Source organism: Camelus dromedarius, chromosome 10, assembly GCF_036321535.1.
Source record: "Camelus dromedarius isolate mCamDro1 chromosome 10, mCamDro1.pat, whole genome shotgun sequence".
Classification (NCBI taxonomy): domain Eukaryota; kingdom Metazoa; phylum Chordata; class Mammalia; order Artiodactyla; family Camelidae; genus Camelus; species Camelus dromedarius.
The window spans coordinates 18,553,426-18,569,969 of NC_087445.1; the positions used below are offsets into that span (position 1 = coordinate 18,553,426).

General features: G+C 43.1%; 1 protein-coding gene and 1 long non-coding RNA gene across 2 annotated transcripts in view; one reads left to right on the forward strand and one right to left on the reverse strand.

Moving 5' to 3' along the window:
* LOC116152598 (uncharacterized) overlaps positions 1 to 16,544 on the forward strand; it is a 111,271-nt gene that overhangs the window by 57,098 nt on the left and 37,629 nt on the right. The gene's annotated exons all lie outside the window — the stretch shown is intronic.
* MTAP (methylthioadenosine phosphorylase) overlaps positions 1 to 16,544 on the reverse strand; it is a 33,759-nt gene that overhangs the window by 5,070 nt on the left and 12,145 nt on the right. Inside the window, exons 4-6 of the mRNA XM_031449621.2 lie at positions 15,439 to 15,606; positions 4,078 to 4,180; positions 1,909 to 2,148 (exon numbers count right to left, since the gene is read on the reverse strand). Of these exons, the coding sequence (XP_031305481.1) occupies positions 1,909 to 2,148; positions 4,078 to 4,180; positions 15,439 to 15,606 (511 nt within the window). The remainder of the gene's footprint in view (positions 1 to 1,908; positions 2,149 to 4,077; positions 4,181 to 15,438; positions 15,607 to 16,544) is intronic.

The following is a 16,544-nucleotide window of genomic DNA, read 5'->3' on the forward strand; positions in this document are numbered from 1 at the left end:
CATAGCTGGTTGAGACCATGCCATCTTTGTGCTTTCCTTGTGGCATTTAACATTATTTGCCTTCATGCCTTACCATTTACACAGAGCTTAGTTTTTCTGCTCTTAATTGAAGTAGCTCCAACTGACTGCTTTCCAAACCTCATGTGGCCTACTGAAGGAAAGCACCGTTAGCTCTGCAGAGGACACAAATGTTACTCGACTGAGCAGAAAGCCACAGGCAGGAAGCAGTCTGCTCTCGGGGAGTGGCAGAGGCTGGGGTCGCCTATAAATTGGAAGCAGTCTCTCAACACTATGAAGCTAAGCTGTCCCTTAGGTGACCAAAGCTGCCAAGTCAGAGATTATGCTGTGTCAGGATTTGCAAATCTCTTACATAACAAACATCCTAGTAGTTTAACAACAGTTCGTTACACTGAGGAGTCAGGATATGGCATTCATGAAAAATAAAGAACCTGTGTTCATCCATGACCTGAACTCCATACCCTTGGATGGATAAGCAGCTAGAATATCTTATCCTGTTTGACATGAGATTGGATAGTGAAACAAGCAGCTCTGAGATGGTGGTAAGGTCCCCTTGGAGAATGTGTCAACTCACCTAACTGTGCTCAAAACAGCCATCCTTGCACTTACTTCTTCCTTCAAAATTTCTTGACTGTATTTTTTTCCCCTTTTTATTTTTAAGATGAGATAAATGACAAGACAAATGATCTGGTTTCTTCAAGTAAAATGTGAAGAACGAAAAGGAAGGGAGGGAATATTAAAGAGATTTAAGAGGCATAATATTCAAATGCAGTATGTGGAATATAAGGGATCCTGATTTTAACAGTTAAAAATTATGAGATGAGAGAAAATGTGAAAAGTCTGGATGTTTGATTATATTACGGAATTAATATCAATATTTTTTCGTACAATGGTGGTGTGGTTTTTAAAATTTCATTTTAAAGGAGAGGCCTTTTAGAAGAACTTACTTCAACATATGGGGGTAGGGGAGAGAAGAAGGGGGGAGGGGCAACATAGGTGACACAAGGTCGGCCATGACTGGTAACTGTGGGAAGCTGGCTGATGGGTGACTGGGGGCTCACTACAGACGCCCTACTTCTGTAGATGTTCTGTTTTTCTCAGTGGCCCAGTGTCCTCAGATACCAGCTGGACCTTGTTGTCTTTCCCACCTAAGAAACCTCATTGACCTCCCATCCGAGATCCTTACTTGGTCTCCATGGCCCTGCCTCCCTCTCTCCCCCTCCTCAAGTGTGCCCATCCTTCCCATCTCACTTAAACCAGGAAGGCTTCCTGGACAAGTATCTGGATGGGCCAACTGAATATGTGCTTCTGTATCTCACCACACTTGTTTCTTTATAAGCCTGAGCTTTCTCATGTTGGTTTGCTTCACCTCTACCAAGCCCCCCCAAAACCCAGAATGCTGGCTGGCTTCTTATGGACTTGTCTGTCTGCTGTCGTATTCTTACATGAAGCACAGTACCCAGCCATGGTAGGTTAAATAGAAAGATAGGAATATAGACTCCTCTTACCAGGAAGAGGTCAGGAATAGTACGTTCTTCCCTACATAATAAACAGTAGCACAGCATAAAGAACTTTAAACCAAAAGACATGTTTATCCTTAAAATAAGGGCCAAGCCCCAGTGATTCCCAACACACCTACATGCTTACAGTGTACTCTATAAAAGTGTCTTTTTCTTTTCTATGAAGACTTTTGTCCTCATTTTCCAATGTGAACTACAGAAAATATCTGGTAATACCCAGTGACTGTGTATAAAAAGCTGGCTTTAAAACTCGGCAGAAAGGCACTTTCTGGAACTAATGTAATAGAAACAGAGTTAAGACACTCTCTTAATGGCTCTCATGGCACATGGAAACCCAGGCCACACATGCTCAGAAAAGAATTCCACCTACCGCTTCCTCATGCTCCTTCCAGCAGTCGTAATCTGTTGCCATGGCAATACTTGCATAGCACATCCCAGCCTCCTTAGCAAGAACCACCTCTGGAACTGTGGTCATGTTGATAACATCCGCCCCCCAGGTTCGGAACATGAAGCTTTCCGCCCGGGAGCTAAAACGAGGTCCCTCGATTGTGATCATTGTCCCTTTTGAGTGGCACCGGAGTCCTAGCTTCTTAGCAGTTTCTATGAGGACCTAGGACAGAAAGAACCAAACTCAAAACATACAAACAAAAGTGCAGCTTTATTTTTTCCCTGATGTTCAACAAGTTAATTATTTCCTTAAAGATTTTTACTATAAATACCTAGTACCTGCAGGCCCTCAAAGAGAACCTGGAAGACCACAGAAGGGTGCTTCCTAGATCCTTACCTGTTTACATAATCCCATCCCACCCCAGCCCCTTGCACATATAGCTCACAGCTACAAGAGCACACCAGGCATTTGCTTACATGCTTCAATCTCACTTCTTAACAGTTTTAAGAGACTAACATGGATTGTGAATGTGGACTTGAGTCTGAGCTCTTAACCTCTAAGGCTAAACTGAAGTGCCACTCCTGACTCACATCTCAAAGAGATGTGCAGAGGACTGCTTCCATGCTCCTGAGAAACTCGTTCTCATTGCTCTTTTACACAAAACCTGAGGACTTTTGTGAAAGCTTTTTTTTGGGTAGGAAGTAATTTTATAGTGTCTTTTGCCTGCTGCTTCTCTAAAGACATACAGTAAAAACAGAATGGGGCTATGCTGATTTTTTCTGTCCAGAAATAAACTTATCTTGGCATTCTGCTAGTAACTACCCAGAAACATATACAGTTGATCCTTGAACAACACAAATTTGAGCTGTGTGGTCCACTCATATGGATTTTTTCCAGTAAACACATACTACAGTATACACGATCTGTGGTTGGCTGAATCCCTGGATGCAGAACTGCAGATACAGAAGGCCAACTGTAAAGTTATACTCAGATTTTCAACTGCATGGTGGGTCAGTGCCCCAACTCCCAATGTTGTTCAATAGTCAACTATATATCTAAACTCATATTTAAAAACTTAACCTGCCTTTTTTTTTCCCCCTTAAACAAGTAAAAAATGTGCACAGAGACTCATCAACATGCGGTGATATATGTGAAATAGCTCCCTTCAGCCCTTGGCTTTGGATCTAGATTTTTGAGACCAGAGTGAGGTTAAGGTGACCTAGTTGTTAACTGTAAGAAAACTAGTTTTACACCATTATGCATGGCTGAACGTAAAAGCTAAAATCTATTTTCCACATGCAGGTGTTAAAGTTACTTGAACAATTAACATGTTTAGATATTTGTACTAAGTTATTTTATAAAGTAGATTTTTCTAGCCAGTTTGCCTCTGATAGTACTTCTGACCTACTGGGTTGTACTGGACTTTCAGATCTGGGGTTATAAGAAAAGGACCATGCATGGACCAAGGGATGGACTTGTGAATTGTGGTGGTCATTTTTATTCTCTGAAAACTAAAGCTGAGATTCCTCGCTTTATGCCACCACTTTTGTAGGGCTGCCCTCTTTGTTCTGAGATCCTAATATAATCCTGAAGAGGAAGCTGGACACCTAATGGCTCAAAGGCAAATGATACCAATCAGACAATTTATAGGTTATTAATAATAACTTAATTCATAAAAAAGCAGTTACTAGTCCCTGGATGTCTCATAACTGACAGGCATCACTTATAGCAGTTTGTAAGTAAATAACTCTTTTATCCCTCACAGACCTACGAGGTACATGTTATCATTACTCCATTTTACAAATGAGGAAACAGAAGCCAGAGATTCTGGTCCAAAGACTACAACAATTAAGCTGAAGGGTAGGGACCTGATCCCAAGTAACCTGGTACCAGATTGTACACTCGGGACTAACATGCTATTCCAAATTTTTAAAAAGGTATCCTGACAGCAAAATCAAAATTTTGAGTGATTCAGCTTACAAATGACTGGAGGCATTATTAGCAAAGGGAAACAATGCTTCGTAAAACCTAGCATAAGGAGCAAACTGGAGAGGGGAAGAGAGACCACATGCTTGGCCAACTAATCTAACTCTAGATGCCACCCAAGCCCTCATCATGTTATTTTGGTGCAACTTCTAAAAGACTACAAACCTCTCTTGTTTTCGGGCAGAATGGCTCAGCCATTGGAATATGGCACACTCCTCTGGCACAGGAATGACTTCCGTCATAGAAGGACTGAGGCCTTATGGTGGTCCTACAAAATAAAATAAAAAAGGTTATTTTTTAAAAAGCCATCTCTCTACCCTCTGGGGGTTGGTGAGTCAGTTGTATCTGGGGCGACATCTTGGTCCTCACTCCAGAATGAATAGCTCTGGATAAGCTGAAGGCAACTGTTAACAGGAATTAAAGTGTCTGTGGTCTGGTGGCTATGGCAGGATAACCACTGGACTACAGATGCAGCTCCACTGTGGGCTCAGGAGAGCGGGAAAAACACTTAAGGATTCAATATGAAAACTCTCCATCATCTTGTATGTAAAGGATTGTATAGTGAGCCGTGTTATACCATGTTACATGTCTATCACCTGGATTCAACAATTTCCTACATTTTTGTCAAACTTGCTTCCTCTGTTAGCTTCTCTGTGGTTGCAAATCCAAGACTTGTGTCACTTCACTCCTACTTCAAATGGACCAAAATATGTGGATTATGTTCCATGGCAATGTCATTATCACATCTAATAAAGATGACATTAATTTGTCAGAATCACCTAACACATATATCAAATTTCCCTGATGTCCTCAAAAAAATTTTTTTTTCTTTTTAAACTATTGCTTTGTTAGTTAGCTTCAGGTTCCAAACAAGGTCCAGTCCTTGCATTTGACTGTCCTGTCTCTAAACTGAGAGTAATTCCTGCCCTCTACCCCCAACTTTTTTTTTTTTTAAGCTTTGGACCCATTGAAGAAAGTAGCCTTTCATCCTGCTTCACATTGCAGAATCATCGGTCTCTCTGCTGATTTGATTAGCTTGTTCCACTACCCACTATAATTAATTCTGAAGTCTCATAAAAGTTCCAGTGTGCAACTTTTGGTAAAATATTTTTGAATCCACAAAAGAGATGCTAAAATTAACCCACTGCCAAGTCACTCAGCAATTTCTCACCCAAAGTTTTCAGAATAAAGCACTTTCTATGTCCATTATAGTGTTCTAAACTTGAACTCATGAGTAATATAGGAAAGAGTCCTCGTTTTCCTAGAGAGGGGAGAGAAGGGGGGGGCGAGGCAAAGGAGACCAACAGTGGAAGGTACATCACTTCATGTCTACTTCTGGGGGTGGGAGGGTAGGGAACAGCATGGAGAAATATACTGGTTCAGTTTGCACAGCTGGCATGTCCACCTACCAAAGTTAAACTGTTACTTCCTCCCTGTCACAGTCAACAGTGACACCAGCTGGCACCAAAGCCACTTTGCTCAGAGATGAGGCCTCAAGAGCTCAGGAGCAATGAAAACGCAGTCAGTGCTCCTCCCAATGCCTTGTCATATGTGTCTTAAAGGAAAGGCTAAGTTAATCCCCAGGCAATTCCAGTTTGGGTTGAAGAACAGGTCAAATGACTGTTCCAGCCTGTGTAAACAGGCTTTTCTCTTTTTGTAAAATTGACCAATAAAATGGTGCCACGTATCCCAGCTCTGGCTTGGTTTCAGCCTTCAGTGAGTCAAGTATTAGCAACAATCCCATTTACAACCAAAAACAGGGCCACAAAACCCTTCAGTGGTTAGACCCCAACAGGCATCTGTGCATCAACAGTCCCAGCTTATCTCTGTCCCTCTCTTCTGTCTCCACCTCTTCTTTGCCTAATCACTCCTCCCTGTGTTCTGAACATTTACGTTAAGGAATAACAATACTTACGTTTTATGTTATGCTATATACATGCAACACTGCCTACAGTTTTAATTCCCTCTCAAGTGGAATATTTTACATTTTTCTCTTTAAACAAAGCTCCCTAACTACTCCCTCTAAGGATTATAGCAAACTGCTGTATCTTTTTGTTTCTTTGTATACTTCAAAATGTAGTGTTCACCCACCCATTTATGAGTGTTATGAGGATTAAGTGAGTTACGATGTCCAGATATCCCACAGCAGCTCAGAAGTGAGGTCTGGGCTAGAGACAGAATTGGGAGTCAGCACCGAGAAGCTGTAGCTGAGAATGGGGCCTCAGAGCACCCAACCTTGTAGGAGGGGTAATAGCCCCGAGGAAGAATTGGGGACTGTCATACCAGTATTTCTAATGGTTTCAGGGTTATACCATTAAGATCTGGGGAGGGGCTGGTGAGAAACACCTCTTCCTACAGCCTGTCTGCCTCTGTGGTGCTTTGCACAACTAACTCAAATATCAGCATGTTCAAGGAAAAGTAATGATCTAATCTTAAATCATTATATATACTCCTATACAGCAATAAAATGATGAAGCATGATTATGCTGCATGAAATTCAGACCAAGAGCAAAGGGATTTACCATCGCAGGTGAAGTGATGAGGGATACCACCCAAGGGAAAGTCCAAAATGAAAATAAGTGTAATTTTAAGATCTCCTATCCTTCCTCTGAGGGTTTTTATCAGAGAAGTGAAAGCCTCTACAACTCAGCAAGAAGCCAGGAATAAACTTGCCAGGAACGTTCCACAGGACCGTTACCTGATTGAGGCTGCATTGACGGGGATTCCTGCCTGTTCGCTCCCAATTTCCAGTCAAAAGAGCTCTTCTATAAAGAGAATAGCAGTTCACCCTCATGTGGAGTTTTCTAAGGGATTTGGAGAGAATATAGGAAATGCTGTTTTGTACCTGGATCTGAATCTTACCGATTTTTTGTGTCATCTTAAGCAAATTACTTAACTTACCCGAGTTCTTCATTCATAAGGTTATTAGCAACGTCCACACTTACACCTTGTTTAAATATGAAAACAGGGCCGCAAAAACCATCCTCATCCCAATAGACTGATGCAATAGCACCTCCATTTAGTTTATCAAATGTGTGCATCTGGGGATAGATAACTGTTGTAATGTGCTGCTGCTCCTGTTGCCCTGAGGACCACCGTGGGAACAGAGCCAGCATCCCGCACAGTATTCAAGTCACATTACAGATGGATGGAGGTGCAGCAGAAACAAGCATATGGAGCAGATCAGCAGAAAACACCTGCAGGTTTTCTTGAGATCTGCAGCAGTGCCCAGGTGAGCACCTTTCCCTGAGGAAAAAGGGGCCCTTAATGGAATCTGTTTTTTCTTCCATCAAAAGAGAACTGAATTCCTGGACTGTAGGACAGAATTAGCCTTAGACAACGCCCAACTGGCTGGATCTGTGTTCCAGCTTGGGACCAAGAAGAATGAGAAGGATCACACACCTCCCGGAAGCAACCTAGACCCAAGGACGAGAGCGTGTAGGGGTGGTGGCCTCTGTCCCACCAAGCTGTGAAAATGGCACACAGTGGCGGGTATCCAACCGAGTATCCACATCACAATGCCCAGAACCTATGAATATGTGACTTTACATGGCAGATGGAATTAAGGTTGTTAACTGGATGGACTTTGACTATTCTGGATTCATCTGGCCCCAGGTGGGCCCAGTGTCACCCCGGGATCCCTGACATGTGGAAGAGGGAGGCAGAAGAGTCAGTGTCAGAGTGATGCAAAGGACTCAACCTGCCACTGCCGGCTTTGAAGATGGAAGGGGCCCACAAGCCAAGGAATGCAGGGAGCAAAGAGCAAGGAAAGCGTCTCCAGAAGGGAATGCAGCCCTGCTGACACCTCGATTATGGCCCAGTGACATCCATGTTAGACTCCTAACCTGCAGAATTAGATAATACATTTGTGCTGCTTAAGGCACTTAGTTTGTGGTAATTTGTTACAGCAGCAATAGGAAGCTAATATACGTGCTCACATGATTTAACAAGGGATCTGATGCAAAAGTCTGTACCCAACTCGTGTTTCACTCAGTGAACCCTCCTAGCAAGGCAAGGGGACTGCTAATTTCAGCACCCATAGGCTGGGACACCCATTGGAGACAGACTTCAGGAACTGCCTTATCTGCTGGCTTCACCACTCACTTGCTATCTGTGCCTCTGGGAAAGTCACTCTGACCTCCCTGCACCTCAGACTGTATCAGTCTTATACCACCTAACTTACACTGTGAACGTGAAGACTAAATGAGAACGTGTGAGTAAATGCTCGGCCCTAGTAACTACCATCCATGGAATATCTACTTCTGTACTTTCTGTCTGCCAGCCTCAGAGTGTGACACGTGCATGGGGCTCAAATCAGCGGTACTCCCAAAACAGCGATATGTGCTGAGAAAAGTTAGGGTACAAACTATCCATGAAGAGTGAAGCTGACAAAGTTATTCTGTGCACTGGCAAGAGAAATGAGTTCAAGACAGTCAAGGAGAGAACACTGGGCACTTTCAGACACAGCAGAGGAAGAAAGCCCAAAGACTAACCGGTTGGTTCTTTCTGGATCAAGACTCTTAAATCGGGCCAGCAACAGCCATCTATTAGTATTTTTCCTCTGAATCGCAAACCAGATGAGGGAAAACACCTGTCTCACAGCAGAAGCCTCATACCTCCAAGGTGGTTTTAGAGCACGGCACATGTCCACAAGCCTCAGCACGCAGAAACAGAAGGCACTTAATTTACTGGCAAAGCGGAGCCAAACGGCCACTCATAAGGAGCATGGTTTTGGGGAAATGATTCTACCCACATCACTTCAAAGCTATCCAAACAGTTTATCTAATGAGTGCCCCTAACTGATGCTGAAGGAAAGGAAGAGAAAAAAATTCATGCTTATATGCTAACGAAGCAAAACTGCTCAATAAATAGGTAACATAGTTTTACCCTCTTGTTTTCCATTTTTCATGAGGTCTTGCTAAATGGAGCAGTAGTACAAGGGTAAAATCCCAGCTCTCACACAAGTAGTGACTAACAATCTGTGTGGGCCTCAGTTTTATCATCTGTAAAAGGGGATAATAAGGTATGTAAGGGAGGCCTCCTAGTGCAGTGATAATTAGCAGTACCAGAACAGTAAAGACTAGCAGCTTTGTTTCCACCATAGAGTATCAACGTATTAACATTAACAAATCCTTATTTACAGCTTCATGCCATCCCACAGGACGGTTGTTTGACCACTGCCTTAGGCTGTGCACTCAGGAAACGAATGCACACACCCTGGCACGTGTGTCTAGAAAAATGCACCATTTAGTGTGTTTATTCTTACGATTGCAAACTGCAAAAGGGGAAGGCTGGTTGGAAAGGAATGAATATTTTAAACTTCAGTTATGGGTCAGGTTGCCTTTTATTAGGGTTCTAACCATCTTTACCAGCAATAGGAATGTGCATGTTAATTATCCAGGGCCTAATACCATCTCACAGGTGGGAAGAACTCAGTATTTTCTTTCCCTTCAGAATTATCCAGAAATAACTCGACTTTACATTCAAAAGACCAGAGGTGACCAGATAATAAACACTAACATTTCTCTGGGGAGATGGAACTGAATATGGATGCAAAGCACAAAAGCAATGGAAGAAACCACCACAAAGGGGACAAGACAGTTTTAAATACACATCAAAAATCACCATCAAAGACAAAAGGGAAAAAGGAAAAATATTACATCAAATTACAGGAAGAGCTGAGGAGCTGAGGTCTCCTGCAGAGACACCCCTTCTCCCCAGACTGTGCCTCTAACTCAGAAGTCTGCATATGAGCTGGTGCTCATCACCGCTCAGTTACAGATTCCGGGGCAGGCATTTTCAGAGGGTAGCAGATATTTGGGCTTGTGTTTCCAGCACTCTTGTAACTGTGTCTTCCTTTCTGTTATATTTTCAGTGAGTAGTATGGAAACCAGCTTTGAGGGGTGTCAAGATGGGAGAAGTAAACATTTTAAGAACTAACCCAGATAAGGGCAGTGTTGAGAGATGATGGGGTGGATTCAAGGCACATATGGGCATGACTTGGAGACTAGATGTAGGGGTGACAGATCCACAGCAACGATCGCAGATCACTGGGTAGATGGCAGTGTGATACTACCAACTTAGCAACTTTCCAAGTGGAGAAGAGGGAGCTCGAGGCTAGGGAAGGTGTGGGGCTAGAAGACAACCAAGGGGGATAATTTAATCTTGAATTACAAAGTGTGAGCTATCTTTGGGACCTTGTCCTGATCTAGGAGCAAAATGCATCTCTGAGGGGAGGGTGGAAGCTGTATGTCCATGTATCAGGAGTGGTTGAGGTCATAGGCTTTGGAAATGAACCCAAATTCAAACCCTACAGGTCCCACTTACTAGCAAATGACCAGTATTCTTGAGCTTAAGTTCCTTCGACTATAAGCTGGGGAAACTATCCTTATATGCAGTAAATAGGGTTAACTGACTTGTGGCACCTGGTAGGAACTCAAACACTGGGAGCTTATAAGCATTTTTTAATTACAGTAAGGATATAAGGTGAGGAGATTAATAGGATTAGATTGCAGAGTGAACACAAGAAGAGTTAACCTCACACAGGGAGTAGCTGCCCCTACTTCAAGGACGCTATAGGCAGCAAGATGACAACAAAAGAACAGGGACGGATGCAAGTAGCTGGGGAAAGGGAAGGGGCAGGAAGATGGTAAGTTTATCCTAACAGCATCTGTTTTCTTGTAAAGAGGCAACATTCTCAACCAAGAGCTATGGATATGGGCAGGAAGCTGTGAGAGAACAGTCCTGACAGGAACGAGAGAAGGAGCTTCCTGTACAATTCTTTATCATAAACCTCCATTTCTATTGATACGAATCCACACAGCTCAACCTCCCGGGCCTGTCCTTCCAAGGGTGGGTAAGAACTTGGTGCCGTGACACGGTGGGGGAAGCCCAAGGCAGGGCTGTGTCTTTGGAAGAGGGAAACAGACTGACATAATCCCTTACTGCGGTGGTTAGAGTGGGACTTTCCTGATGATTAAGCATGCATCACCAGCCAGAGCTCACCCGACCCCCACCCTCTCTCGATTCTAGCGAGAAAATAGGGCGGACATCAGAACTCTATCAGTCCAACACCCTCATTAGGCAGATGAGGACACTAAGTGACACAGGAATTTGGTGGCAGAGCCAGGGAACAATTTTAGATGTCCTCACTTCCAAGCTGGGGCTGCTTCTACCACACTCTTCAAGCAGAACCTAACCGGGGGCCTCAGGCCAACGTGTTGACAGCATTTTGCAGAAAACAACTGGCATTAGGAATTACATTCTGCTTTTTTTTAATTTTAAGTTTTTGGTCGTATTTTTCTCATTGTTAAAAAAAAACAACCCTTAAACATTCCTGATATAGGCCACTATTAAAATGAAACAGTCTTATCCTTGTCCTTAGGGATATGTTATCTAGCCTCACCTTGAGATAGTTCTGGTCTGCATCTTTTGTTTTTTTTTTAACTTAATGTAACATGGGCATCTTTCCAAACACTTTACAGATCTAACTGTTCTTTAGTACATGAATAGTAAATACGGTGAACTGAATTCCCTTCAATGATGATAATCAGGATTGATGGTGAAGAGAATGGTCATGTGTGGAAACTGCTGGAACCCCCTGCCCATGTGCATCTTCCATGGCATGGACCATGGACAGTTAGTAGTTTGGGGTGAAAGAGAGGCCATATAACCAGCTCCCCCCTCACAGACACATGGATTTGTAGGAGCATCTAACAGCAACTGGGTCGACAGTGGAGGGTATGTGTAACAGAAGGAAAACAGGAAGAGACAACAGAATGCCTCATGTTTTGAAAAAAGCAGCCAGTGGGAAACAGTCTTGCTTAGTCTAACGGCAAAAATCTCATTTCAGATCAGTTCTACACTCCACTTTATAGTGCATCGTTAAAGTCAGGCTTTAGAAGTGGGTTAGGTGTGGGATGCGAGGGATGGTTATGCCTTCAGCCTCAAGGCTGAAAAGCAGAAACAAAACAAAGCCAAGTAAATGCACAGCCATGCCTCTAAATTTCTCTAAGTCTTGTGTCAGAATTTGGATAGTCTTATATGGGGCTCTCACCGAGCCACAGGCAGGAGGATCCAGCCTCATCAAACACCTATCACTGATCCTGCTGGGCTCAAAGGAGAGAGGTGCTTCCATTACCAGAAAGGGACATAACAGCAGAATCCAATGAGCAAGTCAGGTTTGTTTTGTGAAGAACATTGCCCATGGGGCCCAGGACAAGAGTTAGGAAGCTTGTCATTGTGCAACACACACAGGAAAATAACAAGACAACATGTTCTTTAGGCATTTAAGTTTGAGATCCACATACATTTTCCTTTCTACAGCTGCCCTAATCACAAATGAGAGATTATTTTCACTTTGAGTATTAGTGAAGGTTATTTCCTTGCATGTCTGAGAAACAGATGCAAGGACTGACCACACCCCAAAATACTCGTAACCACTCCCTTCCCCACCTGTCTGCTGTCCTGATTTCTCCAGGTCAGTCACACCCAAGGATTCCCTTTTCACATGCCTAGGATTTCAAGTTTTCACAGGCTGGACTGTAGTATGAGCAAACCAAATGATTTTCAGAAGAGAGTGATCTTATATTCTTAAAAAAGCTTCCAGACTGTCAAGACTCCTTTAAGGGCATTTTTCCTCTTTAGAGTATAGAAATCTATGATTTTAAAAACACCCATAAAACTCAGAGCTACCTGTCACTCTTAAATCTCAGTGACCTCTAAGGTTTGCATGGCATGGTTGATAGGCCAGGTGGGTGTTTTTCCCCTATTCTGGGCATCGAGGGCAGAGAAAGCAAGATGCTTTAGGTCTGCCATCTGTTAAATAAGAATAGCCATACTATTCCATTTTGATTTTTTATTACAAATGTATGTTAGGGAGATTAAAACAATCTCTCTGGCCTTGGAAGACTACTTTAGGATGAGGACTTTTTTTTTCTAAGATGATGGACTGGCAAAGTTACAGCAGTAGGCAAATATGTGTTTCCAGATCAGTCCCTGGAGAAGAATCCATGGATAGTACAAAGAAAAAGAGCTTAAGTGATGGAGTTCAACCCATAATCTTGAAGACAGGACCAAAGGCCACATAGGTAAAGTGATCTTCCTGAGGCCAAACAGAGCCAAGATAAAACCTTCTAATCCAACGCTCTCGTGCCCACAGGTTTAGTCCACTAGCCAGAGCCAGCCCTGCAGAATGTTGCAATTCTATCAAACGGGCTGAGGCTCTGGGTACTCAGGCTACAGACAGCACAGCCTCCAGCTCACCATTCCTGCCCGACCACAGGACTAACTGGGGATAGAGGTACACGTCTCAACACACCAAGATTTACTCTGTCAAAATAAAAAGTGCTATCAGTACACCACACACAGGGCATTTCTGACAAGGAGAAAGTTGTGATTCTCCTCTCCTTTAAGACATTCAAACATACTCACGGTGAATCATGTACATGCTCAAGCCTGGTTAACAGAAAGCATGTAGCGCAACCAGCAGCAGTACCACTTAGAAGATGTTCGCCAACAGCGATTATAATGCACGTCATACATACAATTTTAAATTTTCTAGCAGCTATGTCAAAAAGTAAAAAAGAAATAGGTAAAATTAGCTTTACTATCTTATCTAACATCACTAAAGACACTAAATGACACTTAAGGATGCAATCAGTAAAATCCAGCATGTGGGGAAACTCCATAGGAGAAAAAAGCGGGGGGGGAAGGGGTGAAAACCTCTGGACAAAAAAGCTTATTAATGCATGGACCTCCCCTGGACCCTCATCTGAACAAACCAATTATTAAAAAAAAGTCTGTGAGACAGTAGGGAAAAAGAGAACACTGCTTAGGCATCCAATTCTAGGAAATATTAAATAATTTGTTTTTTTTAAAGAGTTCATATCTTTTAAAGTTACAAACTGATAAATGTAGGTGCCGTGAATTAAGAACTTGAGAGTTCATGATGATGATTTTATTTTGTATATATTTAAAAACTCCTACAGTAAAACATGTCTGTGGGCCTGTTCCTCCTCTGTGCCAAGTCCCCACACATTGTCCCTTTGAGCTGGGAATGATCTTACAAGACCCTTTGAAGGATCATGTTCATTCAATCACTCAAAAAATACTGATTGAGCAGCCACGGGCCAGGTAGTGTTGTGGGTGTTGGGGATAAAGTGGCATGCAGGACAGATGGCGTCCTTGCCCTCACATGATTTACATTCTTGAGGGGAAGATGAAAACATATATATATATTAGAGTCAGGTATGGAAAAATGATGAGGGGCATGTAATGATTTTAGTTGATGCTTATTATTTATTAGATTGAACCACAAGAAATGACTGATATACAACCATTTCTAACTTACACAGTGGGCTTGGTTCAAGCTAACAGCTTCAATTCATCAGGAAACAATCAAGAGTGGTTCTGATGGACTAGATTATAATAAACCCCTGAAAGGCAGAAGACACACAGAACAGGACTGAATAAACCTTCCTTCCATAACAGAAGAGGTAGGAGAGGCGTGGAGAACAGTGAGCTCAGAGCTAACAGAGGGAAGAACACGATGGACTAAGGCGATGGTCTGGGTGACTGGATGTGGGAGTTTGGTGGGAGCCACCAAGTAGTTTACTCCCTGTGGTCCTTCTCCCCACCACTCTGCCTCAGGTAGCAGAGTGTAGTCGCTGTCTCCATCCAGAGCACCCCAGGAGGAAGGTACCTCCTCCAGGGATGGAGGAGGCACAGCATACAGATGGGACCTTAGGAGGCCTCTCACTCTCTTGTGATTGTTCAGCTACTTCTAAATGCAGAGAGAGCCCAAGATCTTAGCAGTCCATTATTGTTAAATATTTTAGTAAAGGAACATTATATATTCCTTGCGCAATTTAAGTAACAAAAAATCCCTAGCTCCTGAACCAACTATTGATAGTAACAACATGAAACGACAGGACAGACAACCAGACATTACGTGCCTCTTGAATGATGCAGAAAGGTTCTTGCCAAGAATTCAAACCTGATTTTGATCAGGCCTCCAGAGTTAAGCGCTGGTTTACAGTAAACACAGGGGATAGAGGAAGACACTAAATGACACTTAAGGATGCAATCAGTAAAATCCAGCATGTGGGGAAACTCCATAGGAGAAAAAAGCGGGGGGGGAAGGGGTGAAAACCTCTGGACAAAAAAGCTTATTAATGCATGGACCTCCCCTGGACCCTCATCTGAACAAACCAATTATTAAAAAAAAGTCTGTGAGACAGTAGGGAAAAAGAGAACACTGCTTAGGCATCCAATTCTAGGAAATATTAAGTAATTTGTTTTTTTTAAAGAGTTCATATCTTTTAAAGTTACAAACTGATAAATGTAGGTGCCATGAATTAAGAACCAGAGTTCATGATGATGATTTTATTTTGTATATATTTAAAAACTCCTACAGTAAAACATGTCTGTGGGCCTGTTCCTCCTCTGCGCCAAGTCCCCACACATTGTCCCTTTGAGCTGGGAATGATCTTACAAGACCCTGAAGCATCCTAGATGGCAGCCTACCTGTCGATGAACTGGTCGATAATGACAATATCGCCAGGCTGGATCTCTTCCCTCAGGGAACCACAGGCTGTGGTCACTATGACGTGTGTACAGCCCTCCTCCTTCAGGGCCCAGATGTTCGCCTGATAGTTGACTTTTGAAGGCATGATGGTATGCTGCCTCCCATGCCTAAAGAAGGAGAGTAAACACAGTAGAGGAGTGAGCAGGGCATTTTAATACTGTTGGAAAAGAAAACTTACTTACAGCAGTGCCTTCCAGCCCTTTCCACCAAAGTGCTTTCTTTGGCAGAGGGAGAATGAGGACAGGCCGGGCAACAAGCAGCCTACGTTAAGTGTAAACGATTTGGTTTTAAAGTGCAGGCTCACTTTACAGCCCATCTTCTGTTCTCCTGTCAGCAGTGGGCAGTAGCTCACTCAGATTCACTCTCCAGGAAGACCTGCCATGTCCATCCTGTGGGCCACTAAACACCCCAGGATCTGAGGCATCAGGGCTCACATAAGCCATAACACAGCAAACAAGAGGTGCCAATGAAGGAGCACACAAAATGGAAACAGAAACTCAAGTTTCCAGTTTAATCTCCCTATTCTTTTTTGCCTGACCACCCAAATAAGTTAATGAAACATTTAAAATACTACATTTCCCAGTTGTTTATGTTGACATCAGCAGGTATTGTCCAAGAACAGATCACCTTATGCATCACTGCTGTGAGGGGCTGAAACGTATGTCCTCGCCACGTGCATATGTTGAAATCCTAGCCCCAGTACACCCAAATGTGACTGTCTTTGGGGACAGGTAATTAAGGTAAATAAGGTTATTTGATGAGGTAATTAAGTTAAAATAAGGTTATTAGGGTGGGTCCTAATCCAGCATGAATGGTGTCCTTGTAAGAGGAGATCTGGACACAGACACACAGGGAAGAATGTACAAAGGGGGAGGACGGCCATCTACAAGCCAGAGAGGGGCCTGGAACAGATCCTTCCCTCCCGCACTCAGAAGGAACCAACCCTGGTGACCCCTTGGTCCTGGACCTCTGTCTCCAGGACTGTGAGGAAACAAATCTGTGGTACTTTGTTATGGCAGCCCTAGCAGACTGATACAGCCACCAG